The 18907-nt window shown below is 57.0% G+C and overlaps 1 protein-coding gene across 1 annotated transcript; it reads right to left on the bottom strand.

Moving 5' to 3' along the window:
• Nucleotides 1-206: 206 nt before the first annotated feature.
• On the bottom strand, nt 207-17955 carry LOC129849561 (ribosome biogenesis protein wdr12-like). The gene is made up of 3 exons (XM_055916391.1): nt 17407-17955; nt 16929-17023; nt 207-340 (listed from the first exon to the last, which is right to left on the bottom strand). Exons 1-3 carry the CDS (start codon nt 17445-17447, stop codon nt 222-224), a joined length of 255 nt encoding a protein of 84 aa, XP_055772366.1. The 5' UTR covers nt 17448-17955; the 3' UTR covers nt 207-221.
• Between the last annotated feature and the right edge of the window lie 952 nt (nt 17956-18907).

Below are 18907 nucleotides of genomic sequence, written 5' to 3'. Positions count from 1 at the left end.
ACTACCGTCCAGAGGGGGCTACTACCGTCCAGAGGGGGCTACTACCGTCCAGAGGGGGTTACTACCGTCCAGAGGGGGTTACTACCGTCCAGAGGGGGTTACTACCGTCCAGAGGGGGTTACTACCGTCCAGAGGGGGCTACTACCGTCCAGAGGGGGCTACTACCGTCCAGAGGGGGTTACTACCGTCCAGAGGGGGTTACTACCGTCCAGAGGGGGCTACTACCGTCCAGAGGTTCTACTCACCGTTGAGATGCTTTCAGCCTCCATGTGATTTGACAACGATGTCCGCAGGAACTGACCTCGCACCAGGAAGTCAAACTCAATCTGGCTGTGAGACCCTACAACAACAAAGCACACACACAAAGATGAGACACCCAATATGATGCTAATACATTCATCAGTGATCTAGGTCAAACCAAGACAGCACCAGTCCTGAAATAATTCAATTGGAGAATAATAGTTCAACAATATGTGTAATGTGACAAAAAGCCATATAAGACATGGAGTGGACATCGGCATGGAATATTGGTCTCCTGAGTGTAGACACACGTCTTCCTATAGACCTGGGGGGCTCAGATGTCTCCTGAGTGTAAACACACGTCTTCCTATAGACCTGGGGGGCTCAGATGCCTCCTGAGTGTAAACACACGTCTTCCTATAGGCCTGGGGGGCTCAGATGTCTCCTGAGTGTAAACACACGTCTTCCTATAGACCTGGGGGGCTCAGATGTCTCCTGAGTGTAAACACACGTCTTCCTATAGACCTGGGGGGCTCAGATGTCTCCTGAGTGTAAACACACGTCTTCCTATAGACCTGGGGGGCTCAGATGTCTCCTGAGTGTAAACACACGTCTTCCTATAGACCTGGGGGGTTCAGATGTCTCCTGAGTGTAAACACACGTCTTCCTATAGACCTGGGGGGGGCTCAGATGTCTCCTGAGTGTAAACACACGTCTTCCTATAGACCTGGGGGGCTCAGATGTCTCCTGAGTGTAAACACACGTCTTCCTATAGACCTGGGGGGGGCTCAGATGTCTCCTGAGTGTAAACACACGTCTTCCTATAGACCTGGGGGGGGCTCAGATGTCTCCTGAGTGTAAACACACGTCTTCCTATAGACCTGGGGGGCTCAGATGTCTCCTGAGTGTAAACACACGTCTTCCTATAGACCTGGGGGGTTCAGATGTCTCCTGAGTGTAAACACACGTCTTCCTATAGACCTGGGGGGGGCTCAGATGTCTCCTGAGTGTAAACACACGTCTTCCTATAGACCTGGGGGGCTCAGATGTCTCCTGAGTGTAAACACACGTCTTCCTATAGACCTGGGGGGGGCTCAGATGTCTCCTGAGTGTAAACACACGTCTTCCTATAGACCTGGGGGGGGCTCAGATGTCTCCTGAGTGTAAACACACGTCTTCCTATAGACCTGGGGGGGGCTCAGATGTCTCCTGAGTGTAAACACACGTCTTCCTATAGACCTGGGGGGCTCAGATGTCTCCTGAGTGTAAACACACGTCTTCCTATAGACCTGGGGGGGGCTCAGATGTCTCCTGAGTGTAAACACACGTCTTCCTATAGACCTGGGGGGGCTCAGATGTCTCCTGAGTGTAAACACACGTCTTCCTATAGACCTGGGGGGCTCAGATGTCTCCTGAGTGTAAACACACGTCTTCCTATAGACCTGGGGGGGCTCAGATGTCTCCTGAGTGTAAACACACGTCTTCCTATAGACCTGGGGGGGGCTCAGATGTCTCCTGAGTGTAAACACACGTCTTCCTATAGACCTGGGGGGCTCAGATGTCTCCTGAGTGTAAACACACGTCTTCCTATAGACCTGGGGGGCTCAGATGTCTCCTGAGTGTAAACACACGTCTTCCTATAGACCTGGGGGGCTCAGATGTCTCCTGAGTGTAAACACACGTCTTCCTATAGACCTGGGGGGCTCAGATGTCTCCTGAGTGTAAACTGCTGAGGGGAAAACGGCTCATAATAATGTCCGGAACGGAGCAAATGGAACGGCATCACATGGAAACCAAGTGTTTGATACCATTCCACTCCAGCCATTAGCACGAGTCCGTCCTCCCCAATTAAGGTGGCACCAACCTCCTCTGATATATGAAGTGGCTGGAGGGAGGAGAGTCTGGCCCTGATGCTGTGATATGTGGTGGCTGGAGAGTGGAGAGTCTGGCCCTGATGCTGTGCTATGTGGTGGCCAGAGGGAGGAGAGTCTGGCCCTGATGCTGTGCTATATAGTGGCTGGAGGGAGGAGAGTCTGGCCCTGATGCTGTGCTATGTGGTGGCTGGAGGGAGGAGAGTCTGGCCCTGATGCTGTGCTATATAGTGGCTGGAGGGAGGAGAGTCTGGCCCTGATGCTGTGATATGTGGTGGCTGGAGGGAGGAGAGTCTGGCCCTGATGCTGTGCTATGTGGTGGCTGGAGGGAGGAGAGTCTGGCCCTGATGCTGTGCTATGAGTTGGCTGGAGGGAGGAGAGTCTGGCCCTGGTGCTGTGCTATATAGTGGCTGGAGGGAGGAGAGTCTGGCCCTGATGCTGTGCTATGTGGTGGCTGGAGGGAGGAGAGTCTGGCCCTGATGCTGTGCTATGAGTTGGCTGGAGGGAGGAGAGTCTGGCCCTGATGCTGTGCTATATAGTGGCTGGAGGGAGGAGAGTCTGGCCCTGATGCTGTGCTATGTGGTGGCTGGAGGGAGGAGAGTCTGGCCCTGATGCTGTGCTATGTAGTGGCTGGCTGGAGGGAGGAGAGTCTGGCCCTGATGCTGTGCTATGTGGTGGCTGGACGGAGGAGAGTCTGGCCCTGCTGTGCTATGTGGTGGCTGGAGGGAGGAGAGTCTGGCCCTGATGCTGTGCTATGTGGTGGCTGGAGGGAGGAGAGTCTGGCCCTGATGCTGTGCTATGTGGTGGCTGGAGGGAGGAGAGTCTGGCCCTGATGCTGTGCTATGTGGTGGCTGGAGGGAGGAGAGTCTGGCCCTGATGTTGTGCTATGTGGTGGCTGGAGGGAGGAGAGTCTGGCCCTGATGCTGTGCTATGAGGTGGCTGGAGGGAGGAGAGTCTGGCCCTGATGCTGTGCTGTGTGGTGGCTGGAGGGAGGAGAGTCTGGCCCTGATGCTGTGCTGTGTGGTGGCTGGAGGGAGGAGAGTCTGGCCCTGATGCTGTGCTATGAGGTGGCTGGAGGGAGGAGTCTGGCCCTGATGCTGTGCTATGAGGTGGCTGGAGGGTGGAGAGTCTGGCCCTGATGCTGTGCTATGTGGTGGCTGGAGGGAGGAGAGTCTGGCCCTGATGCTGTGCTATGTGGTGGCTGGAGGGAGGAGAGTCTGGCCCTGATGCTGTGCTATGTGGTGGCTGGAGGGAGGAGAGTCTGGCCCTGATGCTGTGCTATGTGGTGGCTGGAGGGAGGAGAGTCTGGCCCTGATGCTGTGCTATGTGGTGGCTGGAGGGAGGAGAGTCTGGCCCTGATGCTGTGCTATGTGGTGGCTGGAGGGAGGAGAGTCTGGCCCTGATGCTGTGCTATGTGGTGGCTGGAAGGAGGAGAGTCTGGCCCTGATGCTGTGCTATGTAGTGGCTGGAGGGAGGAGAGTCTGGCCCTGATGCTGTGCTATGTAGTGGCTGGAGGGAGGAGAGTCTGGCCCTGATGCTGTGCTATATAGTGGCTGGAGGGAGGAGAGTCTGGCCCTGATGCTGTGCTATGTGGTGGCTGGAGGGAGGAGAGTCTGGCCCTGATGCTGTGCTATGTAGTGGCTGGAGGGAGGAGAGTCTGGCCCTGATGCTGTGCTATGAGGTGGCTGGAGGGAGGAGAGTCTGGCCCTGATGCTGTGCTATGAGGTGGCTGGAGGGAGGAGAGTCTGGCCCTGATGCTGTGCTATATAGTGGATGGAGAGTCTGGCCCTGATGCTGTGCTATATAATGGCTGGAGGGAGGAGAGTCTGGCCCTGATGCTGTGCTATGTGGTGGCTGGAGGGAGGAGAGTCTGGCCCTGATGCTGTGCTATATAGTGGCTGGAGGGAGGAGAGTCTGGCCCTGATGCTGTGCTATATAGTGGCTGGAGGGAGGAGAGTCTGGCCCTGATGCTGTGCTATATAGTGGCTGGAGGGAGGAGAGTCTGGCCCTGATGCTGTGCCATGTAGTGGCTGGAGGGAGGAGAGTCTGGCCCTGATGCTGTGCTATGTAGTGGCTGGAGGGAGGAGAGTCTGGCCCTGATGCTGTGCTATATAGTGGCTGGAGGGAGGAGAGTCTGGCCCTGATGCTGTGCCATGTAGTGGCTGGAGGGAGGAGAGTCTGGCCCTGATGCTGTGCTATATAGTGGCTGGAGGGAGGAGAGTCTGGCCCTGATGTTGTGCTATGGGGTGGCTAGAGGGAGGAGAGTCTGGCCCTGATGCTGTGCTATGTGGTGGCTGGAGGGAGGAGAGTCTGGCCCTGATGCTGTGCTATATAGTGGCTGGAGAGTGGAGAGTCTGGCCCTGATGCTGTGCTATGTGGTGGCTGGAGGGAGGAGAGTCTGGCCCTGATGCTGTGCTATGTGGTGGCTGGAGGGAGGAGAGTCTGGCCCTGATGCTGTGCTATATAGTGGCTGGAGGGAGGAGAGTCTGGCCCTGATGCTGTGCTATGAGGTGGCTGGAGGGAGGAGAGTCTGGCCCTGATGCTGTGCTATGAGGTGGCTGGAGGGAGGAGAGTCTGGCCCTGATGCTGTGCTATGTGGTGGCTGGAGGGAGGAGAGTCTGGCCCTGATGCTGTGCTATATAGTGGCTGGAGGGAGGAGTCTGGCCCTGATGCTGTGCTATGTGGTGGCTGGAGGGAGGAGAGTCTGGCCCTGATGCTGTGCTATATAGTGGCTGGAGGGAGGAGAGTCTGGCCCTGATGCTGTGCTATGAGGTGGCTGGAGGGAGGACAGTCTGGCCCTGATGCTGTGCTATGTGGTGGCTGGAGGGAGGAGAGTCTGGCCCTGATGCTGTGCTATGTGGTGGCTGGAGGAGAGTTTGGCCCTGATGCTGTGCTATGTGGTGGCTGGAGGGAGGAGAGTCTGGCTCTGATGCTGTGCTATGAGGTGGCTGGAGGGAGGAGAGTCTGGCCCTGATGCTGTGCTATATAGTGGCTAGAGGGTGGAGAGTCTGGCCCTGGTGCTGTGCTATATAGTGGCTGGAGGGAGGAGAGTCTGGCCCTGATGCTGTGCTATGTGGTGGCTGGAGGGAGGAGAGTCTGGCCCTGATGCTGTGCTATGTGGTGGCTGGAGGGAGGAGAGTCTGGCCCTGATGCTGTGCTATGTGGTGGCTGGAGGGAGGAGAGTCTGGCCCTGATGCTGTGCTATGTGGTGGCTGGAGGGAGGAGAGTCTGGCCCTGATGCTGTGCTATGTGGTGGCTGGAGGGAGGAGAGTCTGGCCCTGATGCTGTGCTATGTGGTGGCTGGAGGGAGGAGAGTCTGGCCCTGATGCTGTGCTATGTAGTGGCTGGAGGGAGGAGAGTCTGGCCCTGATGCTGTGCTATGTAGTGGCTGGAGGGAGGAGAGTCTGGCCCTGATGCTGTGCTATGTGGTGGCTGGAGGGAGGAGAGTCTGGCTCTGATGCTGTGCTATGAGGTGGCTGGAGGGAGGAGAGTCTGGCCCTGATGCTGTGCTATGTGGTGGCTGGAGGGAGGAGAGTCTGGCCCTGATGCTGTGCTATGTGGTGGCTGGAGGGAGGAGAGTCTGGCCCTGATAATGTGCTTTGAGGTGGCTGGAGGGAGGAGAGTCTGGCCCTGATGCTGTGCTATATAGTGGCTGGAGGGAGGAGAGTCTGGCCCTGATGCTGTGCTATGAGGTGGCTGGAGGGAGGAGAGTCTGGCCCTGATGCTGTGCTATGAGGTGGCTGGAGGGAGGAGAGTCTGGCCCTGATGCTGTGCTATGAGGTGGCTGGAGGGAGGACAGTCTGGCCCTGATGCTGTGCTATGAGGTGGCTGGAGGGAGGAGAGTCTGGCCCTGATGCTGTGCTATATAGTGGCTGGAGGGAGGAGAGTCTGGCCCTGATGCTGTGCTATGAGGTGGCTGGAGGGAGGAGAGTCTGGCCCTGATGCTGTGCTATGTGGTGGCTGGAGGGAGGAGAGTCTGGCCCTGATGATGTGCTATGTGGTGGCTGGAGGGTGGAGAGTCTGGCCCTGATGCTGTGCTATGAGGTGGCTGGAGGGAGGACAGTCTGGCCCTGATGCTGTGCTATATAGTGGCTAGAGGGAGGACAGTCTGGCCCTGATGCTGTGCTATGTGGTGGCTAGAGGGAGGAGAGTCTGGCCCTGATGCTGTGCTATGTGGTGGCTGGAGGGAGGAGAGTCTGGCCCTGATGCTGTGCTATATAATGGCTGGAGGGAGGAGAGTCTGGCCCTGATGCTGTGCTATGTGGTGGCTAGAGGGAGGAGAGTCTGGCCCTGATGCTGTGCTATGAGGTGGCTGGAGAGTCTGGCCCTGATTCTGTGCTACGAGGTGGCTTGAGGGAGGAGAGTCTGGCCCTGATGCTGTGCTATATAGTGGCTAGAGGGTGGAGAGTCTGGCCCTGATGCTGTGCTATATAGTGGCTGGAGGGAGGAGAGTCTGGCCCTGATGCTGTGCTATATAGTGGCTGGAGGGAGGAGAGTCTGGCCCTGATGCTGTGCTATGTGGTGGCTGGAGGGAGGAGAGTCTGGCCCTGATGCTGTGCTATGTGGTGGCTGGAGGGAGGAGAGTCTGGCCCTGATGCTGTGCTATGAGGTGGCTGGAGGGAGGAGAGTCTGGCCCTGATGCTGTGCTATGTGGTGGCTGGAGGGAGGAGAGTCTGGCCCTGATGCTGTGCTATGTGGTGGCTGGAGGGAGGAGAGTCTGGCCCTGATGCTGTGCTATGAGGTGGCTGGAGGGAGGAGAGTCTGGCCCTGATGCTGTGCTATGAGGTGGCTGGAGGGAGGAGAGTCTGGCCCTGATGCTGTGCTATGAGGTGGCTGGAGGGAGGAGAGTCTGGCCCTGATGCTGTGCTATGTGGTGGCTGGAGGGAGGAGAGTCTGGCCCTGATACTGTGCTATGTGGTGGCTGAGGGTGGAGAGTCTGGCCCTGATGCTGTGCTATGTAGTGGCTAGAGGGAGGACAGTCTGGCCCTGATGCTGTGCTATGTGGTGGCTAGAGGGAGGACAGTCTGGCCCTGATGCTGTGCTATGTGGTGGCTGGAGGGAGGAGAGTCTGGCCCTGATGCTGTGCTATGTGGTGGCTGGAGGGAGGAGAGTCTGGCCCTGATGCTGTGCTATGTAGTGGCTGGAGGGAGGAGAGTCTGGCCCTGATGCTGTGCTATGTGGTGGCTGGAGGGAGGAGAGTCTGGCCCTGATGCTGTGCTATGTGGTGGCTGGAGGGAGGAGAGTCTGGCCCTGATGCTGTGCTATATAGTGGCTGGAGGGAGGAGAGTCTGGCCCTGATGCTGTGCTATCTGGTGGCTGGAGGGAGGAGAGTCTGGCCCTGATGCTGTGCTATGAGGTGGCTGGAGAGTCTGGCCCTGATTCTGTGCTACGAGGTGGCTGGAGGGAGGAGAGTCTGGCCCTGATGCTGTGCTATGAGGTGGCTAGAGGGAGGAGAGTCTGGCCCTGATGCTGTGCTATGTGGTGGCTGGAGGGAGGAGAGTCTGGCCCTGATGCTGTGCTATGTGGTGGCTGGAGGGAGGAGAGTCTGGCCCTGATAATGTGCTATGAGGTGGCTGGAGGGAGGAGAGTCTGGCCCTGATGCTGTGCTATATAGTGGCTGGAGGGAGGAGAGTCTGGCCCTGATGCTGTGCTATGTGGTGGCTGGAGGGAGGAGAGTCTGGCCCTGATGCTGTGCTATGTGGTGGCTGGAGGGAGGAGAGTCTGGCCCTGATGCTGTGCTATGAGGTGGCTGGAGGGAGGAGAGTCTGGCCCTGATGCTGTGCTATGAGGTGGCTGGAGGGAGGAGAGTCTGGCCCTGATGCTGTGCTATGTGGTGGCTGGAGGGAGGAGAGTCTGGCCCTGATGCTGTGCTATGTGGTGGCTGGAGGGAGGAGAGTCTGGCCCTGATGCTGTGCTATATAGTGGCTGGAGGGAGGAGAGTCTGGCCCTGATGCTGTGCTATGAGGTGGCTGGAGGGAGGAGAGTCTGGCCCTGATGCTGTGCTATGTGGTGGCTGGAGGGAGGAGAGTCTGGCCCTGATGCTGTGCTATGTGGTGGCTGGAGGGTGGAGAGTCTGGCCCTGATGCTGTGCTATGAGGTGGCTGGAGGGAGGACAGTCTGGCCCTGATGCTGTGCTATATAGTGGCTAGAGGGAGGACAGTCTGGCCCTGATGCTGTGCTATGTGGTGGCTAGAGGGAGGAGAGTCTGGCCCTGATGCTGTGCTATGTGGTGGCTGGAGGGAGGAGAGTCTGGCCCTGATGCTGTGCTATATAATGGCTGGAGGGAGGAGAGTCTGGCCCTGATGCTGTGCTATGTGGTGGCTAGAGGGAGGAGAGTCTGGCCCTGATGCTGTGCTATGAGGTGGCTGGAGAGTCTGGCCCTGATTCTGTGCTACGAGGTGGCTTGAGGGAGGAGAGTCTGGCCCTGATGCTGTGCTATATAGTGGCTAGAGGGTGGAGAGTCTGGCCCTGATGCTGTGCTATATAGTGGCTGGAGGGAGGAGAGTCTGGCCCTGATGCTGTGCTATATAGTGGCTGGAGGGAGGAGAGTCTGGCCCTGATGCTGTGCTATGTGGTGGCTGGAGGGAGGAGAGTCTGGCCCTGATGCTGTGCTATGTGGTGGCTGGAGGGAGGAGAGTCTGGCCCTGATGCTGTGCTATGAGGTGGCTGGAGGGAGGAGAGTCTGGCCCTGATGCTGTGCTATGTGGTGGCTGGAGGGAGGAGAGTCTGGCCCTGATGCTGTGCTATGTGGTGGCTGGAGGGAGGAGAGTCTGGCCCTGATGCTGTGCTATGAGGTGGCTGGAGGGAGGAGAGTCTGGCCCTGATGCTGTGCTATGAGGTGGCTGGAGGGAGGAGAGTCTGGCCCTGATGCTGTGCTATGAGGTGGCTGGAGGGAGGAGAGTCTGGCCCTGATGCTGTGCTATGTGGTGGCTGGAGGGAGGAGAGTCTGGCCCTGATACTGTGCTATGTGGTGGCTGAGGGTGGAGAGTCTGGCCCTGATGCTGTGCTATGTAGTGGCTAGAGGGAGGACAGTCTGGCCCTGATGCTGTGCTATGTGGTGGCTAGAGGGAGGACAGTCTGGCCCTGATGCTGTGCTATGTGGTGGCTGGAGGGAGGAGAGTCTGGCCCTGATGCTGTGCTATGTGGTGGCTGGAGGGAGGAGAGTCTGGCCCTGATGCTGTGCTATGTAGTGGCTGGAGGGAGGAGAGTCTGGCCCTGATGCTGTGCTATGTGGTGGCTGGAGGGAGGAGAGTCTGGCCCTGATGCTGTGCTATGTGGTGGCTGGAGGGAGGAGAGTCTGGCCCTGATGCTGTGCTATGTGGTGGCTGGAGGGAGGAGAGTCTGGCCCTGATGCTGTGCTATGAGGTGGCTGGAGGGAGGAGAGTCTGGCCCTGATGCTGTGCTATGAGGTGGCTGGAGGGAGGAGAGTCTGGCCCTGATGCTGTGCTATGTGGTGGCTGGAGGGAGGAGAGTCTGGCCCTGATGCTGTGCTATGTGGTGGCTGGAGGGAGGAGAGTCTGGCCCTGATGCTGTGCTATATAGTGGCTGGAGGGAGGAGAGTCTGGCCCTGATGCTGTGCTATGAGGTGGCTGGAGGGAGGAGAGTCTGGCCCTGATGCTGTGCTATGTGGTGGCTGGAGGGAGGAGAGTCTGGCCCTGATGCTGTGCTATGTGGTGGCTGGAGGGTGGAGAGTCTGGCCCTGATGCTGTGCTATGAGGTGGCTGGAGGGAGGACAGTCTGGCCCTGATGCTGTGCTATATAGTGGCTAGAGGGAGGACAGTCTGGCCCTGATGCTGTGCTATGTGGTGGCTAGAGGGAGGAGAGTCTGGCCCTGATGCTGTGCTATGTGGTGGCTGGAGGGAGGAGAGTCTGGCCCTGATGCTGTGCTATATAATGGCTGGAGGGAGGAGAGTCTGGCCCTGATGCTGTGCTATGTGGTGGCTAGAGGGAGGAGAGTCTGGCCCTGATGCTGTGCTATGAGGTGGCTGGAGAGTCTGGCCCTGATTCTGTGCTACGAGGTGGCTTGAGGGAGGAGAGTCTGGCCCTGATGCTGTGCTATATAGTGGCTAGAGGGTGGAGAGTCTGGCCCTGATGCTGTGCTATATAGTGGCTGGAGGGAGGAGAGTCTGGCCCTGATGCTGTGCTATATAGTGGCTGGAGGGAGGAGAGTCTGGCCCTGATGCTGTGCTATGTGGTGGCTGGAGGGAGGAGAGTCTGGCCCTGATGCTGTGCTATGTGGTGGCTGGAGGGAGGAGAGTCTGGCCCTGATGCTGTGCTATGAGGTGGCTGGAGGGAGGAGAGTCTGGCCCTGATGCTGTGCTATGTGGTGGCTGGAGGGAGGAGAGTCTGGCCCTGATGCTGTGCTATGTGGTGGCTGGAGGGAGGAGAGTCTGGCCCTGATGCTGTGCTATGAGGTGGCTGGAGGGAGGAGAGTCTGGCCCTGATGCTGTGCTATGAGGTGGCTGGAGGGAGGAGAGTCTGGCCCTGATGCTGTGCTATGAGGTGGCTGGAGGGAGGAGAGTCTGGCCCTGATGCTGTGCTATGTGGTGGCTGGAGGGAGGAGAGTCTGGCCCTGATACTGTGCTATGTGGTGGCTGAGGGTGGAGAGTCTGGCCCTGATGCTGTGCTATGTAGTGGCTAGAGGGAGGACAGTCTGGCCCTGATGCTGTGCTATGTGGTGGCTAGAGGGAGGACAGTCTGGCCCTGATGCTGTGCTATGTGGTGGCTGGAGGGAGGAGAGTCTGGCCCTGATGCTGTGCTATGTGGTGGCTGGAGGGAGGAGAGTCTGGCCCTGATGCTGTGCTATGTAGTGGCTGGAGGGAGGAGAGTCTGGCCCTGATGCTGTGCTATGTGGTGGCTGGAGGGAGGAGAGTCTGGCCCTGATGCTGTGCTATGTGGTGGCTGGAGGGAGGAGAGTCTGGCCCTGATGCTGTGCTATATAGTGGCTGGAGGGAGGAGAGTCTGGCCCTGATGCTGTGCTATCTGGTGGCTGGAGGGAGGAGAGTCTGGCCCTGATGCTGTGCTATGAGGTGGCTGGAGAGTCTGGCCCTGATTCTGTGCTACGAGGTGGCTGGAGGGAGGAGAGTCTGGCCCTGATGCTGTGCTATGAGGTGGCTAGAGGGAGGAGAGTCTGGCCCTGATGCTGTGCTATGTGGTGGCTGGAGGGAGGAGAGTCTGGCCCTGATGCTGTGCTATGAGGTGGCTGGAGGGAGGAGAGTCTGGCCCTGATACTGTGCTATGAGGTGGCTGGAGGGAGGAGAGTCTGGCCCTGATACTGTGCTATGTGGTGGCTGGAGGGAGGAGAGTCTGGCCCTGATGCTGTGCTATGAGGTGGCTGGAGGGAGGAGAGTCTGGCCCTGATGCTGTGCTATGAGGTGGCTGGAGGGAGGAGAGTCTGGCCCTGATGCTGTGCTATGAGGTGGCTGGAGGGAGGAGAGTCTGGCTCTGATGCTGTGCTATGAGGTGGCTGGAGGGAGGAGAGTCTGGCCCTGATGCTGTGCTATGTGGTGGCTGGAAGGAGGAGAGTCTGGCCCTGATGCTGTGCTATGTAGTGGCTGGAGGGAGGAGAGTCTGGCCCTGATGCTGTGCTATGTAGTGGCTGGAGGGAGGAGAGTCTGGCCCTGATGCTGTGCTATGAGGTGGCTGGAGGGAGGAGAGTCTGGCCCTGATGCTGTGCTATGTGGTGGCTGGAGGGAGGAGAGTCTGGCCCTGATGTTGTGCTATGAGGTGGCTGGAGGGAGGAGAGTCTGGCCCCGATGCTGTGCTATGTGGTGGCTGGAGGGAGGAGAGTCTGGCCCTGATGCTGTGCTATGTGGTGGCTGGAGGGAGGAGAGTCTGGCCCTGATGTTGTGCTATGAGGTGGCTAGAGGGAGGAGAGTCTGGCCCTGATGCTGTGCTATGTGGTGGCTGGAGGGAGGAGAGTCTGGCTCTGATGCTGTGCTATGAGGTGGCTGGAGGGAGGAGAGTCTGGCCCTGATGCTGTGCTATGTGGTGGCTGGAGGGAGGAGAGTCTGGCCCTGATGCTGTGCTATGTGGTGGCTGGAGGGAGGAGAGTCTGGCCCTGATAATGTGCTATGAGGTGGCTGGAGGGAGGAGAGTCTGGCCCTGATGCTGTGCTATATAGTGGCTGGAGGGAGGAGAGTCTGGCCCTGATGCTGTGCTATGTGGTGGCTGGAGGGAGGAGAGTCTGGCCCTGATGCTGTGCTATGTGGTGGCTGGAGGGAGGAGAGTCTGGCCCTGATGCTGTGCTATGAGGTGGCTGGAGGGAGGAGAGTCTGGCCCTGATGCTGTGCTATGTGGTGGCTGGAGGGAGGAGAGTCTGGCCCTGATGCTGTGCTATGTGGTGGCTGGAGGGAGGAGAGTCTGGCCCTGATGCTGTGCTATATAGTGGCTGGAGGGAGGAGAGTCTGGCCCTGATGCTGTGCTATGAGGTGGCTGGAGGGAGGAGAGTCTGGCCCTGATGCTGTGCTATGTGGTGGCTGGAGGGAGGAGAGTCTGGCCCTGATGCTGTGCTATGTGGTGGCTGGAGGGTGGAGAGTCTGGCCCTGATGCTGTGCTATGAGGTGGCTGGAGGGAGGACAGTCTGGCCCTGATGCTGTGCTATATAGTGGCTAGAGGGAGGACAGTCTGGCCCTGATGCTGTGCTATGTGGTGGCTAGAGGGAGGAGAGTCTGGCCCTGATGCTGTGCTATGTGGTGGCTGGAGGGAGGAGAGTCTGGCCCTGATGCTGTGCTATATAATGGCTGGAGGGAGGAGAGTCTGGCCCTGATGCTGTGCTATGTGGTGGCTAGAGGGAGGAGAGTCTGGCCCTGATGCTGTGCTATGAGGTGGCTGGAGAGTCTGGCCCTGATTCTGTGCTACGAGGTGGCTTGAGGGAGGAGAGTCTTGCCCTGATGCTGTGCTATATAGTGGCTAGAGGGTGGAGAGTCTGGCCCTGATGCTGTGCTATATAGTGGCTGGAGGGAGGAGAGTCTGGCCCTGATGCTGTGCTATATAGTGGCTGGAGGGAGGAGAGTCTGGCCCTGATGCTGTGCTATGTGGTGGCTGGAGGGAGGAGAGTCTGGCCCTGATGCTGTGCTATGAGGTGGCTGGAGGGAGGAGAGTCTGGCCCTGATGCTGTGCTATGTGGTGGCTGGAGGGAGGAGAGTCTGGCCCTGATGCTGTGCTATGTGGTGGCTGGAGGGAGGAGAGTCTGGCCCTGATGCTGTGCTATGAGGTGGCTGGAGGGAGGAGAGTCTGGCCCTGATGCTGTGCTATGAGGTGGCTGGAGGGAGGAGAGTCTGGCCCTGATGCTGTGCTATGTGGTGGCTGGAGGGAGGAGAGTCTGGCCCTGATGCTGTGCTATGTGGTGGCTGGAGGGAGGAGAGTCTGGCCCTGATGCTGTGCTATGTGGTGGCTGGAGGGAGGAGAGTCTGGCCCTGATGCTGTGCTATATAATGGCTGGAGGGAGGAGAGTCTGGCCCTGATGCTGTGCTATGTGGTGGCTAGAGGGAGGAGAGTCTGGCCCTGATGCTGTGCTATGAGGTGGCTGGAGAGTCTGGCCCTGATTCTGTGCTACGAGGTGGCTGGAGGGAGGAGAGTCTGGCCCTGATGCTGTGCTATATAGTGGCTAGAGGGTGGAGAGTCTGGCCCTGATGCTGTGCTATATAGTGGCTGGAGGGAGGAGAGTCTGGCCCTGATGATGTGCTATATAGTGGCTGGAGGGAGGAGAGTCTGGCCCTGATGCTGTGCTATGTGGTGGCTGGAGGGAGGAGAGTCTGGCCCTGATGCTGTGCTATGAGGTGGCTGGAGGGAGGAGAGTCTGGCCCTGATGCTGTGCTATGTGGTGGCTGGAGGGAGGAGAGTCTGGCCCTGATGCTGTGCTATGTGGTGGCTGGAGGGAGGAGAGTCTGGCCCTGATGCTGTGCTATGAGGTGGCTGGAGGGAGGAGAGTCTGGCCCTGATGCTGTGCTATGAGGTGGCTGGAGGGAGGAGAGTCTGGCACTGATGCTGTGCTATGAGGTGGCTGGAGGGAGGAGAGTCTGGCCCTGATACTGTGCTATGTGGTGGCTGAGGGTGGAGAGTCTGGCCCTGATGCTGTGCTATGTAGTGGCTAGAGGGAGGACAGTCTGGCCCTGATGCTGTGCTATATAGTGGCTGGAGGGAGGAGAGTCTGGCCCTGATGCTGTGCTATGTAGTGGCTGGAGGGAGGAGAGTCTGGCCCTGATGCTGTGCTATGTAGTGGCTGGAGGGAGGAGAGTCTGGCCCTGATGCTGTGCTATGAGGTGGCTGGAGGGAGAAGAGTCTGGCCCTGATGCTGTGCTATGAGGTGGCTGGAGGGAGGAGAGTCTGGCCCTGATGCTGTGCTATGTAGTGGCTGGAGGGAGGAGAGTCTGGCCCTGATGCTGTGCTATGTAGTGGCTGGAGGGAGGAGAGTCTGGCCCTGATGCTGTGCTATGTAGTGGCTGGAGGGAGGAGAGTCTGGCCCTGATGCTGTGCTATGAGGTGGCTGGAGGGAGGAGAGTCTGGCCCTGATGCTGTGCTATGTGGTGGCTGGAGGGAGGAGAGTCTGGCCCTGATGCTGTGCTATGTGGTGGCTGGAGGGAGGAGAGTCTGGCCCTGATGCTGTGCTATCTGGTGGCTGGAGGGAGGACAGTCTGGCCCCGATGCTGTGCTATATAGTGGCCAGAGGGAGGAGAGTCTGGCCCTGATGCTGTGCTATGTGGTGGCTGGAGGGAGGAGAGTCTGGCCCTGATGCTGTGCTATGAGTTGGCTGGAGGGAGGAGAGTCTGGCCCTGATGCTGTGCTATGAGTTGGCTGGAGGGAGGAGAGTCTGGCCCTGATGCTGTGCTATGTGGTGGCTGGAGGGTGGAGAGTCTGGCCCTGATGCTGTGCTATGTAGTGGCTGGAGGGAGGAAAGTCTGGCCCTGATGCTGTGCTATGTAGTGGCTGGAGGGAGGAGAGTCTGGCCCTGATGCTGTGCTATGTAGTGGCTGGAGGGAGGAGAGTCTGGCCCTGATGCTGTGCTATGAGGTGGCTGGAGGGAGGAGAGTCTGGCCCTGATGCTGTGCCATGAGGTGGCTGGAGGGAGGAGAGTCTGGCCCTGATGCTGTGCTATGTGGTTGCTAGAGGGACGAGAGTCTGGCCCTGATGCTGTGCTATGAGGTGGCTGGAGGGAGGAGAGTCTGGCCCTGATGCTGTGCTATGAGGTGGCTGGAGGGAGGAGAGTCTGGCCCTGATGCTGTGCTATATAGTGGCTGGAGGGAGGACAGTCTGGCCCTGATGCTGTGCTATAGAGTGGATGGAGAGTCTGGCCCTGAGGCGGTGCTATGAGGTGGCTGGAGGGAGGAGAGTCTGGCCCTGATGCTGTGCTATGAGGTGGCTGGAGGGAGGAGAGTCTGGCCCTGATGCTGTGCTATGAGGTGGCTGGAGGGAGGAGAGTCTGGCCCTGATGCTGTGCTATGAGGTGGCTGGAGGGAGGAGAGTCTGGCCCTGATGCTATGCTATGAGGTGGCTAGAGGGTGGAGAGTCTGGCCCTGATGCTGTGCTATGTGGTGGCTGGAGGGAGGAGAGTCTGGCCCTGATGCTGTGCTATGAGGTGGCTGGAGGGAGGAGAGTCTGGCCCTGATGCTGTGCTATGAGGTGGCTGGAGGGAGAAGAGTCTGGCCCTGATGCTGTGCTATGTGGTGGCTGGAGGGAGGAGAGTCTGGCCCTGATGTTGTGCTATGTGGTGGCTAGAGGGAGGAGAGTCTGGCCCTGATGCTGTGCCATGAGGTGGTTGGACGGAGGAGAGTCTGGCCCTGATGCTGTGCTATGTGGTGGCTGGAGGGAGGAGAGTCTGGCCCTGATGCTGTGCTATGTAGTGGCTAGAGGGAGGAGAGTCTGGCCCTGATGCTGTGCTATGTGGTGGCTGGAGGGAGGAGAGTCTGGCCCTGATGCTGTGCTATATAGTGGCTGGAGGGAGGAGAGTCTGGCCCTGATGCTGTGCTATATAGTGGCTAGAGGGAGGAGAGTCTGGCCCTGATGCTGTGCTATATAGTGGCTGGAGGGAGGAGAGTCTGGCCCTGATGCTGTGCTATGTGGTGGCTGGAGGGAGGAGAGTCTGGCCCTGATGCTGTGCTATGTGGTGGCTGGAGGGAGGAGAGTCTGGCCCTGATGCTGTGCTATATAGTGGCTGGAGGGAGGAGAGTCTGGCCCTGATGCTGTGCTATGTGGTGGCTGGAGGGAGGAGAGTCTGGCCCTGATGCTGTGCTATGTGGTGGCTGGAGGGAGGAGAGTCTGGCCCTGATGCTGTGCTATGAGTTGGCTGGAGGGAGGAGAGTCTGGCCCTGATGCTGTGCTATATAGTGGCTGGAGGGAGGAGAGTCTGGCCCTGATGCTGTGCTATGTGGTGGCTGGAGGGAGGAGAGTCTGGCCCTGATGCTGTGCTATGTGGTGGCTGGAGGGAGGAGAGTCTGGCCCTGATGTGGTGGCTGGAGGGAGGAGAGTCTGGCCCTGATGTGGTGGCTGGAGGGAGGAGAGTCTGGCCCTGATGCTGTGCCATGAGGTTCTCCCTGATAGGGTGTTGTTAGGAGTTATCCAGTTAGTGCCAGAAGTTTGGCCATGTAGCGTCAGTGTGTAGAAAGGTCCAGCTGAGATGTGGTAGGGGTGGAGTGAAGACGTCTGGAGGACCAGCCTCAAGTGTAGTAACTGTGGAGGTAGTCACCGAGGTCTTCAGAATGCCCGGTTGAAACAGACACAGGTAGCTACAGTCGGTGGCTGTAATGCCACATTGTATTGGATGCCAACCGCCATTAAACCCCAACGAATGGAAAGCACCATTCTACAATCTATTCTCACCATTCTTGGCTTCCAGCAGCTTGTTGATGACGTTGCTGAGTTCCTGCACCTCTGAGGCAGCAGGGATGGAGAATGGGACGTCATCCACTGAATATCTGAGGGACAACGTTGGTAGGTTATTCTATAGCAATCATTTAACATGACTGAGTCACTGCTTACAGACACATAGAGAGTTGGCTAGCTAACTTCGAACGTGTAGTTGCCGGCTAGGCTAGCAAACATAACCCATAGGATTTATATTTACAATCTTCCCTGGTCAGGCTAACCCACACTAACTTCAATTAATCAACATTATGAAAGCACCTTTATGCAACTCGCCAGCTAAGGATACAATATGATTACCGTTACCAACAGCATGGCTAACACTCCCATAGAGTTCTCCTTCATGCTCGCTAGCAAGTTAGCTAGTTAGCTTACTGGACAACGAGCAAGCTAACTAGCTAGTGGCTATCGTTACAATTCAGCAATAAATACTTACTTTTTGTTATCCGTAAAGAACCTTATTTGTAACTGAGACATGTCTCTTCTGTTGTTGAATACTAACTCTATAAAACTGCTTCACAGACTGTTTTTCGTTGCTGTACACATCAAACAGGACGTCATGCCATGTGGGTCAGAATCAGCGTGCCTGCGTGAGATGTGGAAGACATGTTAGTGGATCACGGAAAAGTCGATAACTTTTTCCTACTGCTCTAGTAATGTCTGGAGCCAACAACAGCAGAAAAAAATTGTCTTTTACATAAAATCGTTTTTTTGTCCTGAAAGCAGCCATCGAGCCACATGACCTTAGCATATTTAGGGGAATGTTCTGGCTATAGACCGTATATTATAGACGCTAAGAGAGCCCGCAATGTTAAAAGGCCTTTTCACACTGCATCGTTCTTCACCACAGGCTAAGAATGGCTCGGCTAGTTTATCAAAAAATTAAAAAAGCTTTAAATCAAAATCAAATTGTGTTGGTCACATACACCTGGTTAGCAGATGTTAATGAGAGTGTAGCGAAGTGCTTGTGCTTCTAGTTTCGACAGTGTAGTAATATCTAACAAGTAATCCAACAATTCCCCCAACAACTAGCTAATACACACATCTAAAGGGGTGAATGAGAATATGTACATATAAATATATGGATGAGCGATGGCTGAGTGGTATAGGCAAGATGTAGTAGATGGTATAAAATACATTACTCATATCATATGTATATACTGTAAGATATGTAAACATTATTAAAGTGGCATTATTTAAAATGCCATTGTTTAAGTGACTAGTGATCCATTTATTAAAATGGCCAGTGATTGGGTCTGAATGTAGGCAGGAGCCTCTCTGAGGTAGTGATTGGTTCTGAATGTAGGCAGGAGCCTCTCTGAGGTAGTGATTGGTTCTGAATGTAGGCAGCAGCCTCTCTGAGGTAGTGATTGGTTCTGAATGGAGGCAGCAGTCTCTCTGAGGTAGTGATTGGTTCTGAGTGTAGGCAGCAGTCTCTCTGAGGTAGTGATTGGTTCTGAGTGTAGGCAGCAGCCTCTCTGAGGTAGTGATTGGTTCTGAGTGTAGGCAGCAGTCTGAGGTAGTGATTGGTTCTGAGTGTAGGCAGCAGTCTCTCTGAGGTAGTGATTGGTTCTGAATGTAGGCAGCAGCCTCTCTGAGGTAGTGATTGGTTCTGAATGTAGGCAGGAGCCTCTCTGAGGTAGTGATTGGTTCTGAATGTAGGCAGGAGCCTCTCTGAGGTAGTGATTGGTTCTGAATGTAGGCAGCAGCCTCTCTGAGGTAGTGATTGGTTCTGAATGTAGACAGCAGTCTCTCTGAGGTAGTGATTGGTTCTGAATGTAGGCAGCAGCCTCTCTGAGGTAGTGATTGGTTCTGAATGGAGGCAGCAGTCTCTCTGAGGTAGTGATTGGTTCTGAATGTAGGCAGCAGCCTCTCTGAGGTAGTGATTGGTTCTGAATGGAGGCAGCAGTCTCTCTGAGGTAGTGATTGGTTCTGAA

The sequence above is a fragment of the Salvelinus fontinalis genome, unplaced genomic scaffold (assembly GCF_029448725.1).
Source record: "Salvelinus fontinalis isolate EN_2023a unplaced genomic scaffold, ASM2944872v1 scaffold_1539, whole genome shotgun sequence".
Taxonomy (NCBI): Eukaryota; Metazoa; Chordata; class Actinopteri; order Salmoniformes; family Salmonidae; genus Salvelinus; species Salvelinus fontinalis.
Note: the sequence above shows the minus strand (reverse complement) of the source record. Positions and strands in the feature narration are given on the sequence as shown.

Coding starts and splice junctions, on each gene's coding strand:
- LOC129849561 (XM_055916391.1), bottom strand. CDS start 17,447: ATGTCTCAGTTACAAATAAGGTTCTTTACGGATAACAAAAA. Junction 17,024..17,406: donor TTCTTTACGGATAACAAAAA/GTAAGTATTTAT, acceptor GTTGTCCCTCAG/ATATTCAGTGGATGACGTCC. Junction 341..16,928: donor GCTGCTGGAAGCCAAGAATG/GTGAGAATAGAT, acceptor TTGTTGTTGTAG/GGTCTCACAGCCAGATTGAG.